Below are 17,358 nucleotides of genomic sequence, written 5' to 3' on the forward strand. Positions count from 1 at the left end.
ACCAGGGTCCTTGGACCTTCCCTTCTCTTGGCATGTTTTTGAACTTGATATAAATGGAATCATACATTTGATGATTCTTTAGCTTACTCATGTAGTAGATTTAGGAGTAAAGTTATTGAATCATAGGATGCAAGTATGTTCATAAAACAAACAGGCATGTGGGTACTGTGAAGAAACAATGTGTCAAAGAACTGGTATCAGTGTCACCACATCTAGCCTTTTTAGATGAAAGGGTCACCTACATGCCATCATCTGCTCCTGCAGGATTATTGCTTTTTAAGTTACTTTTTTAATGTTTATTTATTTATTTTGAGTGAGAGAGAGTACACAAGCCCAAGTGGGGAAGGGGCAGAGAGAGAGGGGGAAAAAATATCCCAAGCAGGCTCCAGGCTCTCGACACAAAGCCGGATCAGCACAAAGCAGGCTCCATCCCAGGAATCATGAAGTCATGACCTGAGCCAAAATCAAGTGTCAGATGCTTAACCATCTGAGCCACCCAGGTGGCCAAAGATAATTTAAATTGTGAAGAGGATGTTGTAGAAATGCTTCTGGTACCAACTGAGTGTGACAGTATGTACTTGTAATATTTAGCTAATGTTAGCCTAAATATGAGACATTGAGATAAATAGCAGTATGTCCAGACATATGGGAAAGCCTGGTTATCAGTTCATAGGGAGAAAATAATGCACTCCTGAGGGAGTTGTCATTATCAGTAATGATTTATATCGAAGAAATTTAGAATTCTCTGAAAGTTTGGCTAACATAGATGTTTGAATGTTCTGTTTATCCTTTCTATCATACCTGAAGAATGAAGGTGGGATGGACAGGGAGATCATGAGCAAGATGTAATATCTTACAAAGCTCCTTCATAATGGTTCTGGTGTCTCTATCACTGGAGGTAGAACTCAGAATTTCCTAGGCAGGAAACACAAAATCAAGCATCTCCACATGCCACCAACCCAACACTTTTTTGGGAAAAACTTTGGTCTATCCTGAAAATAGACATGTAATGACTAAACATTAAATCCTGCTGCTGGGGGAAACACAATAAAAACTATTTGGAGGTGCTTAAAGGGGTCTTGAGGTTTTGGCTCCAGGTCCTGTTTCATCTTTACAGTTTTTATCGGATTATATTATCAGCAAAGAGGACTTCACTAGAAACGTTTTTGTATATGCCTTTACATTTTTTCATCAGGGCTAGTTTAAGACTAATCAATTTATCTCTGCCAGGAGAATAAGGCTAAATATATCTGGAAAATGCGTTATGTTAATCAGCAATAGCAGAATGGAAGAAAATGGAATTCTAATGGTAAAACATAATCATAAGATTGTAGTCAAAGAACATATTATGAACAAAAAGGATATTGACAGACCTCCAGGACCTTTTGATTTACATCATAAAATATACTATGATTGTTGCCGATGAACAAAGTACAACAGAAAATTGGGCTTTTTCAATGATAACTTCATATGTATCCGAAGTTACTCACACTCTTCCTTTCTTTCTCTCTCTCTTGGGGAAATTTTAATTTGATCAGTTAGGAAGAAACTACATTGTCACTGCACTTACATGCCCCTGAGATGACTACCTCCTTAAATTCTACATCCTAGGCATCTCACTTACCTCACTTGAGTCCTGGAATGGCCACCCCAACTGCTGGCTGAAGAAATGAGCATGCTTCTAGGAGGCAGAACACACACAGAGGCTCTTTCCCAAATGAATTTCTCATGCACAGACAAGACTGAAGAAATACAGACAACATACAAGATGGTAGCAAAGCACATTGAGGGGAGATAAAGTTGAAAACCATATTTCACCAGAGCATGCCCCAAATCTCACTAGATGAATAAAAAATTTGATATCAAAGTGCCAAATAGGGGCACCTGGGTGGCTCAGTCGGTTGAGCATCTGACTTCAGCTCAGGTCATGATCTTGAAGTTTGTGAGTTCGAGCCCCATGTTGGCCTCTGTGCTGACAACTCAGAGCCTGGAGCTGCTTCAGATTCTGTTTCCCTCTCTCTCTGCCCCTCCCCTGCTCTCTCTCTCTCTCAAAAATATATAAACGTTAAAAAAAAAGTGCCAAATAGATAGATGATCAAGTCCAGAATCAGGAAGAAATGAAACAAACATACAGTTGGAGACAGAGTCCTCGGCGAGTAAAACACGGGGGCCTTGGTCTTGGAGGTATACATTATTACTGAGTGGAGGGGAGAGTTTGGTCTGTGGCAGTGAGGTTCACAAGCAAACCTCAGCAGACCCTGCTCCAAATTGTCCTAGCCCAAATACTAGTCAGTATAAGACTACTGGGGACAAGCCTGTAGTTTGACAAAGCCAGTTTTATGGACTCATTCTTTTAAAAAAAAAAATTTTTTTTTTAACGTTTATTTATTTTTGAGACAGAGCATGAACAGGGGAGGGTCAGAGAGGGGGAGACACAGAATCTGAAACAGGCTCCAGGCTCTGAGCTGTCAGCACAGAGCCCGATGAGGGGCTCCAACTCACAGACTGCGAGATCATGACCTGAGCTGAAGTCAGCCGCTTAACCGACTGAGCCACCCAGGCGCCCCGATTTATGGACTCGTTCTAATGAAGGACAATGCATAACAGAAAACCATGGAGCATCTCACCAACAAAAAACTTTTTTCTTTTTACAGGATTTGGGGAAGAATGAAGTGTAGGTAAACTTTACATTAATAAAAATGTTGCTTTGGATTGTGGGTGTAAGATGAACATCAGATCTTAACTGTGAAGTGGGGTCCTATTTCCTTGCAAACTGCAAAACTGAGATACATTTAGAATGCTGTATCCAGTAGCTGTTTCCATTTGTTTTATTTATTTTTGATAGGCAGAGAGAGACAGAGCACAAGTGGGGGAGGGGCAGAGAGAGAAGGAGACACAGAATCCAAAGCAGGCTTCAGGCTCCGAGCCTGGACAGCACAAAGCTCAACTCGGGGCTCGAACTCACAAGCCGCGAGATCATGACCTAAGCCGAAGTCAGATGCCTGACTGGGCCACCCAGGTGCCTCTCCAGTAGACCTTTAACTGAAACTCTGCAACTGACTTGTAAATCAAGACTCCTTCTCTGTCAAAGTGACTAGGTCCTCCAGGCAAAAGTGGAATGTTTCCTTGTTACTGATAGAATTTCAAACAGCAGTTTCTGATAGTCTATAATCTTGGAAAGCAAAGTTTCTCATTTAGTAAGAACACAGTAGTCATTCAAAGAAGGGAGGGGAGGGGCACCTGAATGGTTCAGTGGGTTAAGTGTCTGACTTGGGCTCAGGTCATGGTCTCCCAGCTTGTGAGTTTGAGCCCCGCGTCGGGCTCTCTGTTGACAGCTCAGAGCCTGGAGTCTGGTTCGGATTCTGTGTCTCCCCCTCTCTCTGCTCCTGCCCAGCTCACTCTCTGTCTCCCTCTCAAAAATAAATAAATATTTTTAAAAAATTCAAAGGAGGAAGGGGAAATCATTATTACAATTTATGAATTTATGGGTGCAGTGTGTCTTTGGGAGAAACACTTTCTTGTTAACTTTGCAGCTGGCTTTATCAGTGCCTGTCCTCTTGGCCTTGTAATCAGCAGGGCAGACTTTTCTTCCTCACCCTGAGCTACTTTTTTCCTTTTTCCTTTCTCTCCTCTGTTACCTAAGAAAAGGTTAATTCTGTCAGCAAAGAGGTAGCTTGAAGGGGACTGTAGGAAGGGTCATAGAGCTCACCTTTACCTTGACTTGCCCCAAGCCATTTCAAGTCAGTATGCCAGCAAGGAAAGTCCAATTTTAAAAAGAGAATTAAGTACAAGATAAGTTTCTTCTCCCCCATCAGTCAATCCAAAGGTTAAGAAATGCATTTTTTATAGTTCCAATAAAAACTCCAGACTATAATAACATAGGCAAATACAGAGGGAAGGGAAGGTGGAAAATGAGAACATGTTGGTCTTCAAATTCAGGGCTGGGAGCAGGCCTCTAATCTGAGCCTTCCTTGACACCTCAGCAACCATTAATTTTTGTAGCTTGCGGGATTTGGGTTGGCTTTGGGTCTTGCTCCATGAAGTGCAGCATAAAATGGAGTTCTAGATGCACATCTGAGTTGGGCCTCCAAAAGAGCCTTGCCACTGTCCTTTGGCCTCTGGGATTCCACATCACTAGATAAAAGCATTATCACTTTCATGGGTCCTGAGCACTTATGCCTTCTTGGGCCCTAAAGGGCTCCATTAAAAAAGACTAAGTAAATAAATATTGTACTTTACCATGGCATTGACATAAAAACAAATATAATGAGACAGGGCTCATTATTATAATGTTCTTTTTTTCTGAATCAAATATTTTCTTAAGTTTATTTTATTTATTTTGAGAGAGGGAGAGAGAAAATCCTAAGCAGGCCCTGAGCTGTCAGGGTAGAGCCCTACTCGGGGCTCCATCTCAGGAACTGTGAGATTATGACCTGAGCTGAGATCAAGAGTATGATGCTTAACCCAGTGAGCCTCCCAGGCACCCCACTGATTAAAATATTTTGGGGGAGGTTTCTTCTTATTTTGAGTAGGCTCCACATCCAGTGTGGGGCTTGAACTTTCCACCCTGAGATCGAGACCTGAGCTGAGATCAAGAATCTGATGCTCAACCAACTGAGCCATCCAAGTGCCACTGATTAAAATATTTTTTAATTAAAACATTGTCATGGGTGGGGCACCCTAGGTGGCTCAGTTGGTTAAGCGGAGACTCTTGATTTCAGCTCAGGTCATGATCTCAGGGTTTGTGGAATCAGAGAGCCCCTCGTGGGGCTCTGTGCTCATAGCATGGAGCCTGCTTGGGATTCTCTCTCTCTCTCTCTCTCTCTCTCTCTCTCTCTCTCTCTCTGCCCTGCCCCCCTCAAAATAAATAGAGAAATAAAAAAATAATAAAATATTGTCATGGGTCTCATGCACTGTGTCTACTGAACCTGTTGGAGAAGTGGGCCCTGGCTTAATCATTCTCCCCTCCCTGTCAGTATACAATTCAGCTTGAGGTGGGAAGGAAACAACGCTCCACCCGAGCACCTCAGGAGCGCCATCCATCGGGGACTTGGTTCACCCATATGGCCCGGTCCCCAGCCCCCAGAGCAACAGTGATCCCTGGTCCGCAACCTCATCTGGGTCCAAGTGGGAATTTACAAGCCTCAGCCCAGTTGCAGTCACTTCTCTCGATTGCTCGGACTTGCTGGGACTTGCTCAAAGTTAAGGCCTGTGTGAGGGAAGAACATTGGGGGTTGGGGGTGGGTGGTGCGGCTCAGTCGCTTTGGCTCAGGTGATTATCTCCGGGTTTGTGGTTTCCAGCCCTGCACCGGGCTCTGTGCTGACAGCTTCGAGCCTGGAGCCTGCTTGGATTCTGTGTCTCCCTCTGTCTGCTCCTCCCTCGCTCACGCTCTGTCAAAAATAAAGAAACATTAAAAATTTTTTGAAAAAAAAGAGAACATGGGTCCAAGGGTGAAAGTTTCCGAAACTTGCTGGGCAGTTGGGGGAGCTTGGGGTGGAGGGGGGGGGGGAAGAGGAGCGGGACTCGGACAGGTGTCCCGGGTGCTGGCGGGCTTGGGGAGGAGGAGGGACAGGGCCTCACGTGGGCATCACTTCTGTGCTCACTCACCAAAACACATTTTAGCCAGACTTGCTTCCAGGTGGAAAAGACCACCGCCGAACTTCCTAAGGTTCCCAGGTCCACTTGCAGTCGTGAATTAAAGTCAGATATAATCAGGCCACAAAGAGAAACCAAAGCTCAACTCACCTAGGGAGTGCACAGCCAAGACCAGAAAAACAGTGAGCCGCCAAATTTCGGAGGTGTCGCTGAGCCCCGCCCCTGGTCGCTCATTGGCCCGCAGGGCATGTGGGGGCGGGGCCATCCAATCCTAGCAACTAGGGACCTCGCGATCCGCTGCTCTTTACTCGCTTCCTTCGTAGTCAGAAGGTAAGGAAGAGTCGCATCCGCCGAGTGGGGAGGGACTTTCTCTGTCTCCTTTTTTTTTTCTGGTTATGTTCTTTACTTTAAGTCCTAAGTAGACCCGGGTGGGTCGGTCTCTGAAGGCACAGAAGTGGCCGCTGTGAGACTTGGTCCTGTGCGCAGGTTGCCACTGCCCGCGGGGTCCCGGTGGGTGGCGAGGGCTGGACGCGAGGCACCTAGTCTCCTGGACTTAGCACCTGCAACACCAATCCTGGGATCGACTCGTCTCTTCACTCGCACCCTAGGCATTGACCCCACTGTCGCATGGCTGTCTGTGTCTGCAGCCTCAGCAGCTTTCCCTGTCCGGTACCAGAAGCACCAGCCACGGCTATTGAGGGCTTGATACAAAATTGAGGTCATGCTGTTCGAATCTATAACTTGGTCTTTTTAGTCAACAGTACATCAAAGATATTCTGTTCATTCTTTCTAGTATGTGTGTGTGTGTATTAACGCTTGCAATGCACTGTATTACGTTTATGTGATTTAGATAATTGGTTCCCAAATTTTAATCATTTTCTTTTTTTTTTTGTTCAAAACTCTGGCACTATAGCAAACAATGCTGAAATGAAAAAACTTTGTTCATGTTGCTTTATTTGTGAGTTATGGTAGGATGGAGTCCCAGACATTTAACTACTAAGTCATAGAGGCTGCAAACTACATTTTTGTAGGTGACAAATTATATCTTTAAAAAGTATATCCTTTTTATTAGAAGTTAGTGAAGAGCACCCTCCCACAGAAGTTGTTAGGTCCCTCAGTATTCAACCAGGTATGTGGGATTGGTAAAAGGGAGTTGAAGAAGATGCTTCAGGGTTATTATGCTGGTCATCTGTTCTGGAAAGCAAGTTAAATGGAAAGAATGAGACACCGAGTTGAGACTGGAACCTGTAGAATTTCTGATATCTTGAGGACTTCATAGTTGGTGGATCTGGTAGCATCAGGAGAGAGGTTCTGGGTGGAGATCAGGGTTTAGAAACCTGGTCAAATTTGGGAATCAATAAGAATTCTTAAGAAGCAAGTGTGAAGACAAGAATAGAACTAGAGGATGGGATCATCAGAACACCAAACTTTATTTTTTTAATGTTTATTTTTGAGAGCTCTCTCTCTCTCTCATGCAAGTGGGGGAGGAGGAGGGAGAGGGACTGAGGATCTGAAGAGGGCTCTGTGCTGACAACAGAGAACCAGATGCTGGGCTCAGACTCAGGAACCATGAGATCATGCTGGGCCGAAGTAGGACGCTTAACCAGCTGAGACACCCAGGTGCTCCAGAACACTAAGCTTTAGAGGGAAGATCATGGAGAAGTCAGGACTGGTGATAGAGGGTAGAGGAGAATCCATAACTTTAATGCCATCATCATGTTTAATAAAATTAATAGCAGCTTATTAATATATCCTGCCCAGATCCTGTTCAAGTTTTACAGTTACTTATTTGAATCCAGATGTTGGAAAGACCTTCCCATCACATTTGATTAATGTCTTTTCAGTCTTTTTAAATTTTACATGTGTATGACCTAGAAAACCAGGTTATTTTTCCATGCTTCATTTGCTGATTGTATCTTCATTTCACCCATCTCCATGCTTCCTAAAAACTGGTAGTTAGAGCAAGAAGCTTGAATAGTTTCAGGTTCAATTTTATTTTTGGAAGGAAGACTTTATCTGCAGTGGTCTTTACTTCCTGTTGAATATCAGGAGGCATGTATACACTTCTAATACTGAAAACTAACCAGTGGGTTCAAGTGTTGTCATCCTGATTCACCTATTATGAATTTTTCCACCTGCCTTTCATCTAATAGTTTTTGTGTTCATTGATGATCATTTGGTTAGGTCTATTATCCCATCAGTGATTGCAAAATGGTAATATTTTAATTCCACCTTTTATTTTTTATTATCACTGGCTTGAGTTCTAAATAAGGTGCTTTCCTTATCTTGATTATTCCAAAAGAGTTTCTACAAGAAATGTGGTGTAAATACTTGGTTCTACCCACAATATATCAATTTCCAGCATAATGACTTAGTGCCTTGTCAGCTTCCAAAGTGACTAATCTGTTGGAATTTGGGATTTGGCTGTGGACAGTCATTAGGTTGATGAATGAATGGTATAGTCCTTTGTTTATTTAGGTCCTCTTTTACATCTTACAGTAAACTTTTATAGTTTTATTCTATTTGGTCTAGAAAACTTTTATAGTTTTATTCTATTTGGTCTATTACTTTGTGTTTTTTATTATTTGAGATTTTCTTTAAATTGTTGTTTTCTGGGGGCGCCTGGGTGGCTCAGTCGGTTAAGCGTCCGACTTCGGCTCAGGTCATGATCTCGCGGTCCGTGAGTTCGAGCCCCGCGTCAGGCTCTGTGCTGACCGCTCAGAGCCTGGAGCCTGTTTCCGATTCTGTGTCTCCCTCTCTCTCTGACCCTCCCCCGTTCATGCTCTCTCTCTGTCTCAAAAATAAATAAACATTAAAAAAAAAAAAGGTATTAAATTATTGTTTTCTGTTTATCATTGTCCGTTAGTATACTAGTGCACTATTGATTTTGGCATGTTGTTCTTGTATCTGATAAACTTGCTCTCTCATTAGTACTAATAGTTTTATTTATTTCCCTCAACAATCATATCATCTGCTAGTAATGACAGATTTTTCCCTTCATTGTCAGGATTTGACCTGACATCATTGTGGAAGCTGGTTAGTCTTTGTAAGGTTGTTAGCTTTGCAGCAGTTGCTGCAACTTGAAGACCTCTGGGCAGACAGTTGGAAGGAAAGGGAAGATGATATAAAGCAGAGAGAGCAGGGACAAAGTAGAACCAATAAGCATGAGGTGGAAGCCACAAGGATGTGGACTAGAGCCTATGTCAGTCTTTCAGCACCAGTGACGAGGGTGTCCTGCAGGAGAAACTGGAACTCTTCTTCATGGAGTTAAACATGCACCCGTGCCCTCAGAGCCATGTTTCTAAATTGTGGTTCCAACTACAGGGCCTCTGGAGAAATTCCCTACTGAGGGAATTAGCCATGTTAGTCCAGAGCCCCCAAGAGGTCTCAACATGAAGGTTCCACACTAAGGTCTTGTACCCCAGACACACCTCAGGGCACCTCAGGCGCCCACCAACAGCTATGGGATGTTGTGAGGGGAGGTGAACATAGACTCATTCTGGGGCCAGGAGTGACACCCCCACCCCCAGCTACTTCAAGCCTGTGTTTAAAATCAGGAAGGCCCATGAAACCAGAGTCCTGGTGACTACAGGCCAACTCTACCATCTCTCTCACTCTTACTCTCAACCTCTTGGGAAACCAAACACTTTCCCACAAGGCCACCAGCACAGAACTGTCTTTTTAAATTTTAACTCTTCAGATTAATGGTGAGCTCTGAAATAAATCTATTTGCTCAAGAAACAAGAAAGCCAAAGCAAGGTGAGGATCTGAGTATACTTGTTTTTCTCCAATTTCCAGGGCCCAGCCCACCTCACAAGGTGGGGCCAATTGTCTTCATGGTGCATGGGCAATATGATTCAGTTCCTTCAAGAGCCATTCTCTGAGGGCTTCCTTGGCCTCCTTAGGTCTGAGTTGCCCTACAGAGGAGGGAAGAGCAGTCACATTAGAATAAGAAACTTGTGGCATGAAATTTAAAATAGGCACATGATTGGCATACAACTCAATTCCCCCAGGCACTTCCCACTTGCAGAACTCAGTTCTTAGTCCATACTCAGGATGTGCTGACTCTAACAATTCACCTAGAAATTTAGAAGCTCAGGAGTCAAGGTTGGGAGGCTTTGTGGAAGGGAGGGGAGGGGAGGAACAAATGGACTTACCTTTTTAAATATTTTTTTAATGTTTTATTATTTATTTTTGAGAGAGAGAGGCAGAGCATGAACAGGGAGGGGCAGAGAGAGACACACACACAGAATCCAAAGCGGCTCCAGGCTCCGAGCTGTCAGCACAGAGCCCAACGCGGGGCTCGAACTCACAAACTGCGAGATCATGACCTGAGCTGAAGTCAGTCGCTTAACCGACTGAGCCACCCAGGTGTCCCTGGACTTATCTTTTTAAACAAACTTACCGGTGTGCCTGGGTGGCTCAGTCAGTTAAGTATCTGACTTTGACTTCAGCTCAGGTCATGATCTCAAGGTTGGTGAGTTCGGGGCTGTGCTGACAGCTCAGAACCTGGAGCCTGCTTCAGATTCTGTGTCTCCCTCTCTGCCTCTCGTCCACTCACACTGTCTCTCTCTCTCTCTCTCTCTCTCTCTCTCAAAAATAAATAAACAGTAAAAAAAAAAATAAAATGGGAACAGCCATATATAATGAGCAATGTTCCCAGAAAATCTCTAACATAAAAGAGGAAAAAGAAACCTGAAAACAGAAACAATGTAGTAAACAGAAGAAAACTTGAAAAGGCATTCGTATCTTCTGAAAGATAAGACATTAAATTCATGAAATAACATCATAAAAAGAATATCCAAAGAATAAAAGAGGCTTATCAAATAGGAAAGAAAATATAAGAAAAATACAGGAAGAATCTAGATCGACCATAGAATGTGGCAATCAATTAACAGAAATTTCAGAAAATAATAGAGAAAATGTTGAGGAGCAAATTGCCAAAGAAATAGTTCAAAAAAGTTCCCAGAACTGTAAGAGCCTATGTTTTCAGATGGAGAAGGCACACTGACTGACTGATCAACGTAATGGGTAAAAGAAAATTACACAGGCACTTCATCAGGACACTGAAGGACAAAGAGAAGTTCCAAGACACAGAGACGGAACAAGAAAATGACACACAAAAGGAAGGGGAACCTAGTCTAATATTGTAATGGTAGATATCATACATCTGTTAATACCCATAGGTTTACATTTTTTCAAAATAAAAAGTTGGTGGGAAAGGAGTACAATAAAATATATGTAATATTACAAAACAGTAAAAGCAAAAATTCCCAGATACTTGTATATACATTTGTTTCAATGGAAGGATAATCCAAAAATGAATGATAGTTAACTATATTGCGGAGGAGAAGACAGGATAAACAAGAGGGGATTAAAAATTAGAGGGGATTTAAAAATGTACATTTCCCATAATGTTTTAAAATGTACTTTGTAAATTATCCTTATATTCTAAATAGCCCATCAGTGATGATTTTCATTTCTTACTTTGAGTATTATTTAGTAGTGTGGTATAATGTCTCTGTATTTATCCATCCATCCAACCATCCATCCAAGAGAACTAGTGTATAATTACTGTTTGTAAATGCTCTTAAACATTAGAAAAATGTCCTAAAAAAAAAAAAAAAAGAAAAATGTCCTATATTCACAACTATTAGGCCTTTTTATATTCCTTTTCTGCATAATTGCTCCTAGTCTGACTGATTTGTTGAGTATCATCTCCTTACTAGTTTATTTTCTTCATTTTAACCATTTTTCCTGTGACATACATTGTGATATTATTATTTGATGCAAAAAAATCAGTGTTACGTCATCATTAGGCTTTGTACCATTTTTCACTGTGTAGAGATTTCTTAAGACCTGAAAATTGCAAGAAGTGAGGTTATGAAGAACAAAGCTTCTCAATGAGAATTTACAAAATCAATTCACTCATATACTTATTGTCTGAACCCAAAGCTCTCCAGACTGGTTCCTCCAGGGCTAAGCTAGGAAAATGAAAGCATGCGATCTGCTGAAGTCTTCTTGGTGGGTTTTTTTTTTTTTTTTTTTTTTTTTTTACTTTATGGGGTGGAGACAGCTTAACTTGCATTCAGCCACAGAGCTAGAAAATGTTGGAGCAGTATTCAAATCATGACCCCTTGCACCAAAGTTAAATCAAGAAGCCTTGGAGGTAATAGAATGATTCATATTGGCAGATTCTGCTAAATCCCAAAAAACTGTTTGACGCTGGCATAAGGTCAGCAAATAAAACTCAAGACTTGCTAAATGTAGGAAACTTAATATGGAGTTTATGCATAAAGCTAAGATCCCAAATGACTATACTTCCAAAATAAAACTAAATCAGAAGTAAACTTTGCTATCTAGATGTGATTGGCAAAGGAACATGTCTAGACCTTGCCTTTCCTCAAGTATGTCTTGACCTAATAATTATCACAAACCAGCCTTGTGGCTAACTCACACTGTATGTAGGAATCTGAAATTTTTCAAGGAGATCATTTGAAGTGGCCTCAAGCTGAATGTATCATTAAGACAATTGCTGAAGAAAAAAATGATCAATTTATGAAAAGATGAAATTACATGCCTTATGCCCAAGTTTAAAAAACTAACCCCAGATCATTCAAAGATTTACATGTTAAGATAGAAACTTTAGCATTCTTAGTAGAAAGTATATTGAGTATCTTTAGACCTTAGTGCAGGGAAGGATTTCTTAAGCAAGACATGGAATGCACTTACTATAAAGACTTACAAGTCTGACTATATTAGAATTAAAAATTTTACTCATCAAAAGACACCTTAACATGAAAAAACAATTAAAAAAATTTTTTTAATGTTTATTTATTTTTGAGAGAGAGACAGAGACAGAGACAGAATGAGAGAGGGAGACACAGAATCCAAAGCAGGATCCAGGCTCTGAGCTGTTAGCACAGAGCCCAACGTGGGGCTGGAACACACAGACCGTGAGATCATGACCTGAGCTGAAGTCGGACGCTTAACCAACTGAGCCACCCAGGTGCCCCAACATGAAAAAACAACTTAAACTAGAAGACATTCACAATACACACAACTGAAAAAAGATTAGTAAGAGATTGAGGGAGAATACTTGAAAGGGTGAACTTTAGGGGCGCCTGGGTGGCTCAGCCGGTTGAGCGTCCGACTTTCGGCTCAGGTCATGATCTCACAGTTAGTGGGTTCGAGCCCCGCATCAGGCTCTGTGCTGACCTCTTGCTCAGAGCCTGGAGCCTGCTTCAGATTCTGTGTCTCCCTCTCTCTCTACCCCTCCCCTGCTTATGCTTTGTCTCACTCTGTTTCTAAAAAATAAATAAATGTAAAAACATTTAAAAAAAAAAAAAGAAAGGGAGAACTTTAGGGGTGCCTGGGTGGCTCAGTCGGTTAAGTGTCCAACTTCAGCTCAGGTCATGATCTCACAGTCTGTGGGTTCAAGCCCTGCGTCCAGCTCTGTGCTGACAGCTCAGATCCTGGAGCCTGCTTTGGATTCTGTGTTTCCCTCGCTCTCTGCCCCTCCCCCACTCACACTCTGTCTCTCAAAAATAAATAAACATTAAAAAATTTTTTTTGAAAGGGAGAACTTTCATATATTATTTTATATCCTTGAGAGGTTTTCTTTTACAATGTGCAAGTACTATATTGATTTTTAAAATTAAATTGAAGAAATAAAAATATCCACTAAAGTTAGAGTCAGTATCTCCTCTCATAGAGATTATCTGATAAGTGTTATAGCCCAGATGATGTGGATGAGGGAATTCAGGACATTAAAACTATCACCCTTTTGTAAATCATCAAAATTTTCCATTAAAAAGATTTTTTTAAAACAAACGCATCATAGCTAATTGTTAAGAACAAAACAGTTTGCACAATATGCTATCTATTCTAGAACAACTACCAAACAAGATTTCTAGAAATGCATTAGAAAAAGTATAAGAACATGCATGAGATATCAGCTTCAGAACAATGATTTCCTGTGGGAAGGGAAAGATGCTTTAAGTGATACCTATTTTATAACATTTTTTAATGTTTAAATTTTTTTGTAAATGTTTATTTATTTTTGAGAGACAGAGACAGAGCATGAGTGGAACAGAGGCAGAGAGAGAAGGAAACACAGAATCCCAAGCAGGTTCCAGGCTCTGAGTTGTCAGCATGGAGCTTGAGGGCTCCAACTCCGTGAGGGCTCCAAAACCATGAGATCCGACTGAGCCACCCAGGTATCCCTTTAATTTTTTTTTTTTTAAGTTTATTTATTTTTAGGGAGAGAGAGAGAGAAAGAGAGGACCAGTGGGGGAAGGGCAAAGAGAGAAGGGGACAGATGATCCCAAATGGGCTCTGTGCTGACAGCAGAGAACCCCACATGAGGCTGGAACCCACGAACTTGGAGATCATGACCTGAGCCACCCAGGTGCCCCTAAGTGACATCTATTTTAAAGAAGAGAGGTGAGGCAAAAGTGGGAAGGTGTTAACATCTTGTTAAATGGGGGGGGGTGGTGGGGGTTACATAGGTATTTGTTATACAACTTTTTGAATGTGTGAAATCTCTCATAATTTAAATTTTTACCTATAATTAAGAATATTGGGAAGAAATGTGCATCAACACTAGTTGTTTTAGGATGTTAGAATTAAACGGGATTTATAGTTGCTACATTTTCTGGAAGGACTACCTCTAACGTTTATATTTTATTTTTTTAAATTTTTATTATTTTTTAAGTTTATTTATTTTGAGAGACAGCAGGAGCAGGGGAGGGGCAGAGAGAGGGAGAGCGAGAGGGAGAGAGAGGGAGAGACAGAGAGAGAGACAGAGAAAGAGAATCCCAAGCTGCACTCTTCAGCGCAGAGCCCGATATGGGGCTCGAACTCAAAAAACGGTGAGATCATGACCTGAGCGGAAACCGAGAATCAGAGGCTTAACCTGAGCTACCCAGGCACCCCTCTAACATTTATATTTTAAAACAGGACACACTTGCTTGAATCATTTTGAAGCAGTAACCAACCGTAGAGTCAGGAGACAACAGGGAGCAGAAGAAAGTAAGTGTAGATTCAATGAGCCGGCCCTTGGCCTGATCTACCTACTTACTCCTGGAAGGTAACATAGAAACCTTAACCTAGACACGGAAAGTGATTTGGGGCAATAAGGCTGCCAATTCAAACCGCACTGTTAATCAGCTATGTGCCGGCGCAGGGGCCTTAAAGGCTACGTGAGACCTTACGCAGCGGCGATGACCAAGGACAGCTTCTGAGAGCGGGCTGGAACTCAAATGCTAGTAGCAGGAAATCCGGGAGCCGCCTTCTCAGCGCCACGGAGCAGGGGCGCCAGGGCGGGGGTCAGTTGGGTGAGCTCACCCGGAACCGCGCGCGCGGGGTCGCAGGAAGAGGCGGGGTTGGCCGGGAAACTTAAAAGGGAGCACAGGATTCGCGCCTCCTTGGAGTTCTGCGGGGGCTGCTTGGACCTTGCTCGGACCTTGCTCTTCCTGGGCTGCGGGACTAGCATGGCAGACGATGCAGGTGCTGCTGAGGCCCAGGGGGACCAATGCACGCCTGCCCAGTCCCTGGGCAGGCTGCTGAAGTTACCACTTCCACCACCTCGGATTCGCACCCGGCCATGGTGGTTTCCTGTGCAGGAACTGAGAGACCCACTGGTGTTTTACCTGGAGGCATGGCTGGCTGACTCGATCTTTGGTGAGCCACCCTAGGTGTGCTGGTGCTGTAACCCCTCCAGTCCGACGGTCCAGAGCAACTCTGGACAGTCTCTGCCTGATTTGCAGGCCACATTTGACACCAAGATGCCCACCTTCCTGCGCTTTCCTCTCCTGGCCTTCAAATCTAGCTCCCACTGACCGTCGTTCGACCATGTTTCCCCTCAGTCTCTCTTTTCCTGTTTAGGCCCAGACAGAGCCATCATTCCAGAAATAGAGTGGATGAGCCAAGTCCTGCTGACGGTGGACATAGTTAACTCTGGGGACTTAGTTGAAATCACCATCTTCGGACGGCCCCGTGTACAGAATCGGGTGAAGAGCGTGCTCCTGAGCCTGGCAAACTGGCACCGGAAACATCGTGCCCGAGGTGAGCGTCTCTGAAAACCTGCAAGTGGAGGGAGCCACTGGTTAACCACCTGGCGGTACCTGCCTTTCTTCCAGCCTTTATTACCATAGCAAAACCTTTTGCAGTTTCCTAACTCCAGTGTTCTGCATGCATCCAGTTTTCTGGGCATCCCTTTGTGAGAGGAGTGCAAATAGGACCTTGGGAAAGCAAATCTGACACATTCAAGCCCGTCACTGCGCACGCATCCTCAGCTTGGTTTTACCACTGTGTCCAGATCTCAGGTTCAGAGTCTCCATCTGAGAAGTGATGCTGCTAGCACTTCCCCTCCCCCCCTCCCCCCCCCCCCCCCAATGCTGAGTACTTTGGAACAGTGAGCATTTTTCCTTATCCAGCTGAGAAGATGAATCAACTTGAGGAGTTCTTGAAGACCCATGCGTCAGGTCCCCAGACTCCTGAACATCGTATTGTGTAACTATTTTCAGGAGGATTGTGAGAACAGTCCTGCTTCTGCTGCTAAAGTTCAAGAGAAGCAAGTATGCATAAATCTCTGCATTCTTTTTTTCCTGTGTCTTGATGGGTAGTGCTCTGATTATTATGATGCAAAAGTGAGTTTGTAGTGCCATTCTAGCAAAGAACTGAATTTCCTTTTTGTCCAATGCTATAAAGAACTTTGCTGACTTAAAATTAAGTAAATACATAAAAGATTGTTCATTCATGTCTTGATGTGAGAGGTGGGTAAAAGGCTGATGGTAGTGGTCTTATTTTTTCCTTTGCTTCTATCATTTGGAATCTACTAGCCCTTTTATGATTTTATGGCCACAGGCCCCTAAGCACAGGCCCACGAATTTGCATTTCTAATAAGCTCACAGGTAATACCAATGCTTCTCTGGGGCTCTCACTTTGAAGTTGGTGGTTTGGCCCCTGGGTACCACCTACGGTGCATTTTCTTTTTGGAGTGGAGCCTTCCTCCCTGCACATGGTTGGGTGTTCCAACATGAAACCTGAGGTGACTGCTTATTTATTCTGTTGGCATTGTGATTCACCAGAGTACAGCCAGGGTCCTTGGCATCTTGACTATTGGAAGGCATCCTGCCACCAAGCCAGCTGTCTCCTTTCGCTCCGAGGCCTACACAGGTGTTCTGCATGAGCTGGGTTGTTTTTCCATTACCCATTACCATGCTAGGACTAATTTGTGCAAAATAGCCCCCACCTAACACTGCCTCCACTTTCAGGAAGCAGGCTTCTTAGGGGAAAGGTTATGGAGAGCTCTGTGGCTTCAGAGTGGAATTGATTCAACTCCTGCAATTTCTTTACCCCTTATCAGTAATGGATTCTAGCTGTTTGCAAGGGTTGTAAACACACACATACACAAGTCTTTTAAAATGTGCTGCTTTGGGGAGGGGGTTTCCTGGTGGCTCAATCAGTTAGGCATCTGACTTCTGCTCAGGTCATGATCTCACAGTTTGTGAGTTCCAGCCCTGCATCCAGCTTTCTGCAGTCAGGGCAGAGCCTGCTTGGGATCCTGTCTCCCTCGGTCTCTGTCCCTTCCCAACTCGTGTGTGTCCTCATGCATGCTCTCTATCTCAAAAATAAGTAAACATTAAAAAACTTTAAATGTGCTGCTTTGATTACAGGTGATATCGAACGTTTTTCTAATTCACATTTTTGTAAAATGCTTTTACATTTCTTATTCCTATATTCCTTCTTTCAACTCT

General features: G+C 43.0%; 1 protein-coding gene and 1 long non-coding RNA gene across 2 annotated transcripts; one reads left to right on the forward strand and one right to left on the reverse strand.

Moving 5' to 3' along the window:
• Positions 1-6,635: 6,635 nt before the first annotated feature.
• On the reverse strand, positions 6,636-14,941 carry LOC113598506 (uncharacterized). Its single transcript, XR_003419131.2, has 3 exons — positions 14,812-14,941; positions 9,407-9,513; positions 6,636-6,933 (listed from the first exon to the last, which is right to left on the reverse strand). It is a non-coding gene; the product is annotated as an uncharacterized LOC113598506 (long non-coding RNA).
• A 27-nt stretch (positions 14,942-14,968) lies between these two features.
• Positions 14,969-16,327, forward strand: OOEP (oocyte expressed protein). The gene is made up of 3 exons (XM_015078197.2): positions 14,969-15,280; positions 15,485-15,664; positions 16,036-16,327. The coding sequence occupies exons 1-3, from the start codon at positions 15,091-15,093 to the stop codon at positions 16,113-16,115; spliced, it is 450 nt and encodes a 149-aa protein (XP_014933683.1). The 5' UTR covers positions 14,969-15,090; the 3' UTR covers positions 16,116-16,327.
• The last annotated feature ends 1,031 nt before the right edge of the window (positions 16,328-17,358 follow it).

Source organism: Acinonyx jubatus, chromosome B2 (assembly GCF_027475565.1).
Source record: "Acinonyx jubatus isolate Ajub_Pintada_27869175 chromosome B2, VMU_Ajub_asm_v1.0, whole genome shotgun sequence".
NCBI classification, from domain to species: Eukaryota; Metazoa; Chordata; class Mammalia; order Carnivora; family Felidae; genus Acinonyx; species Acinonyx jubatus.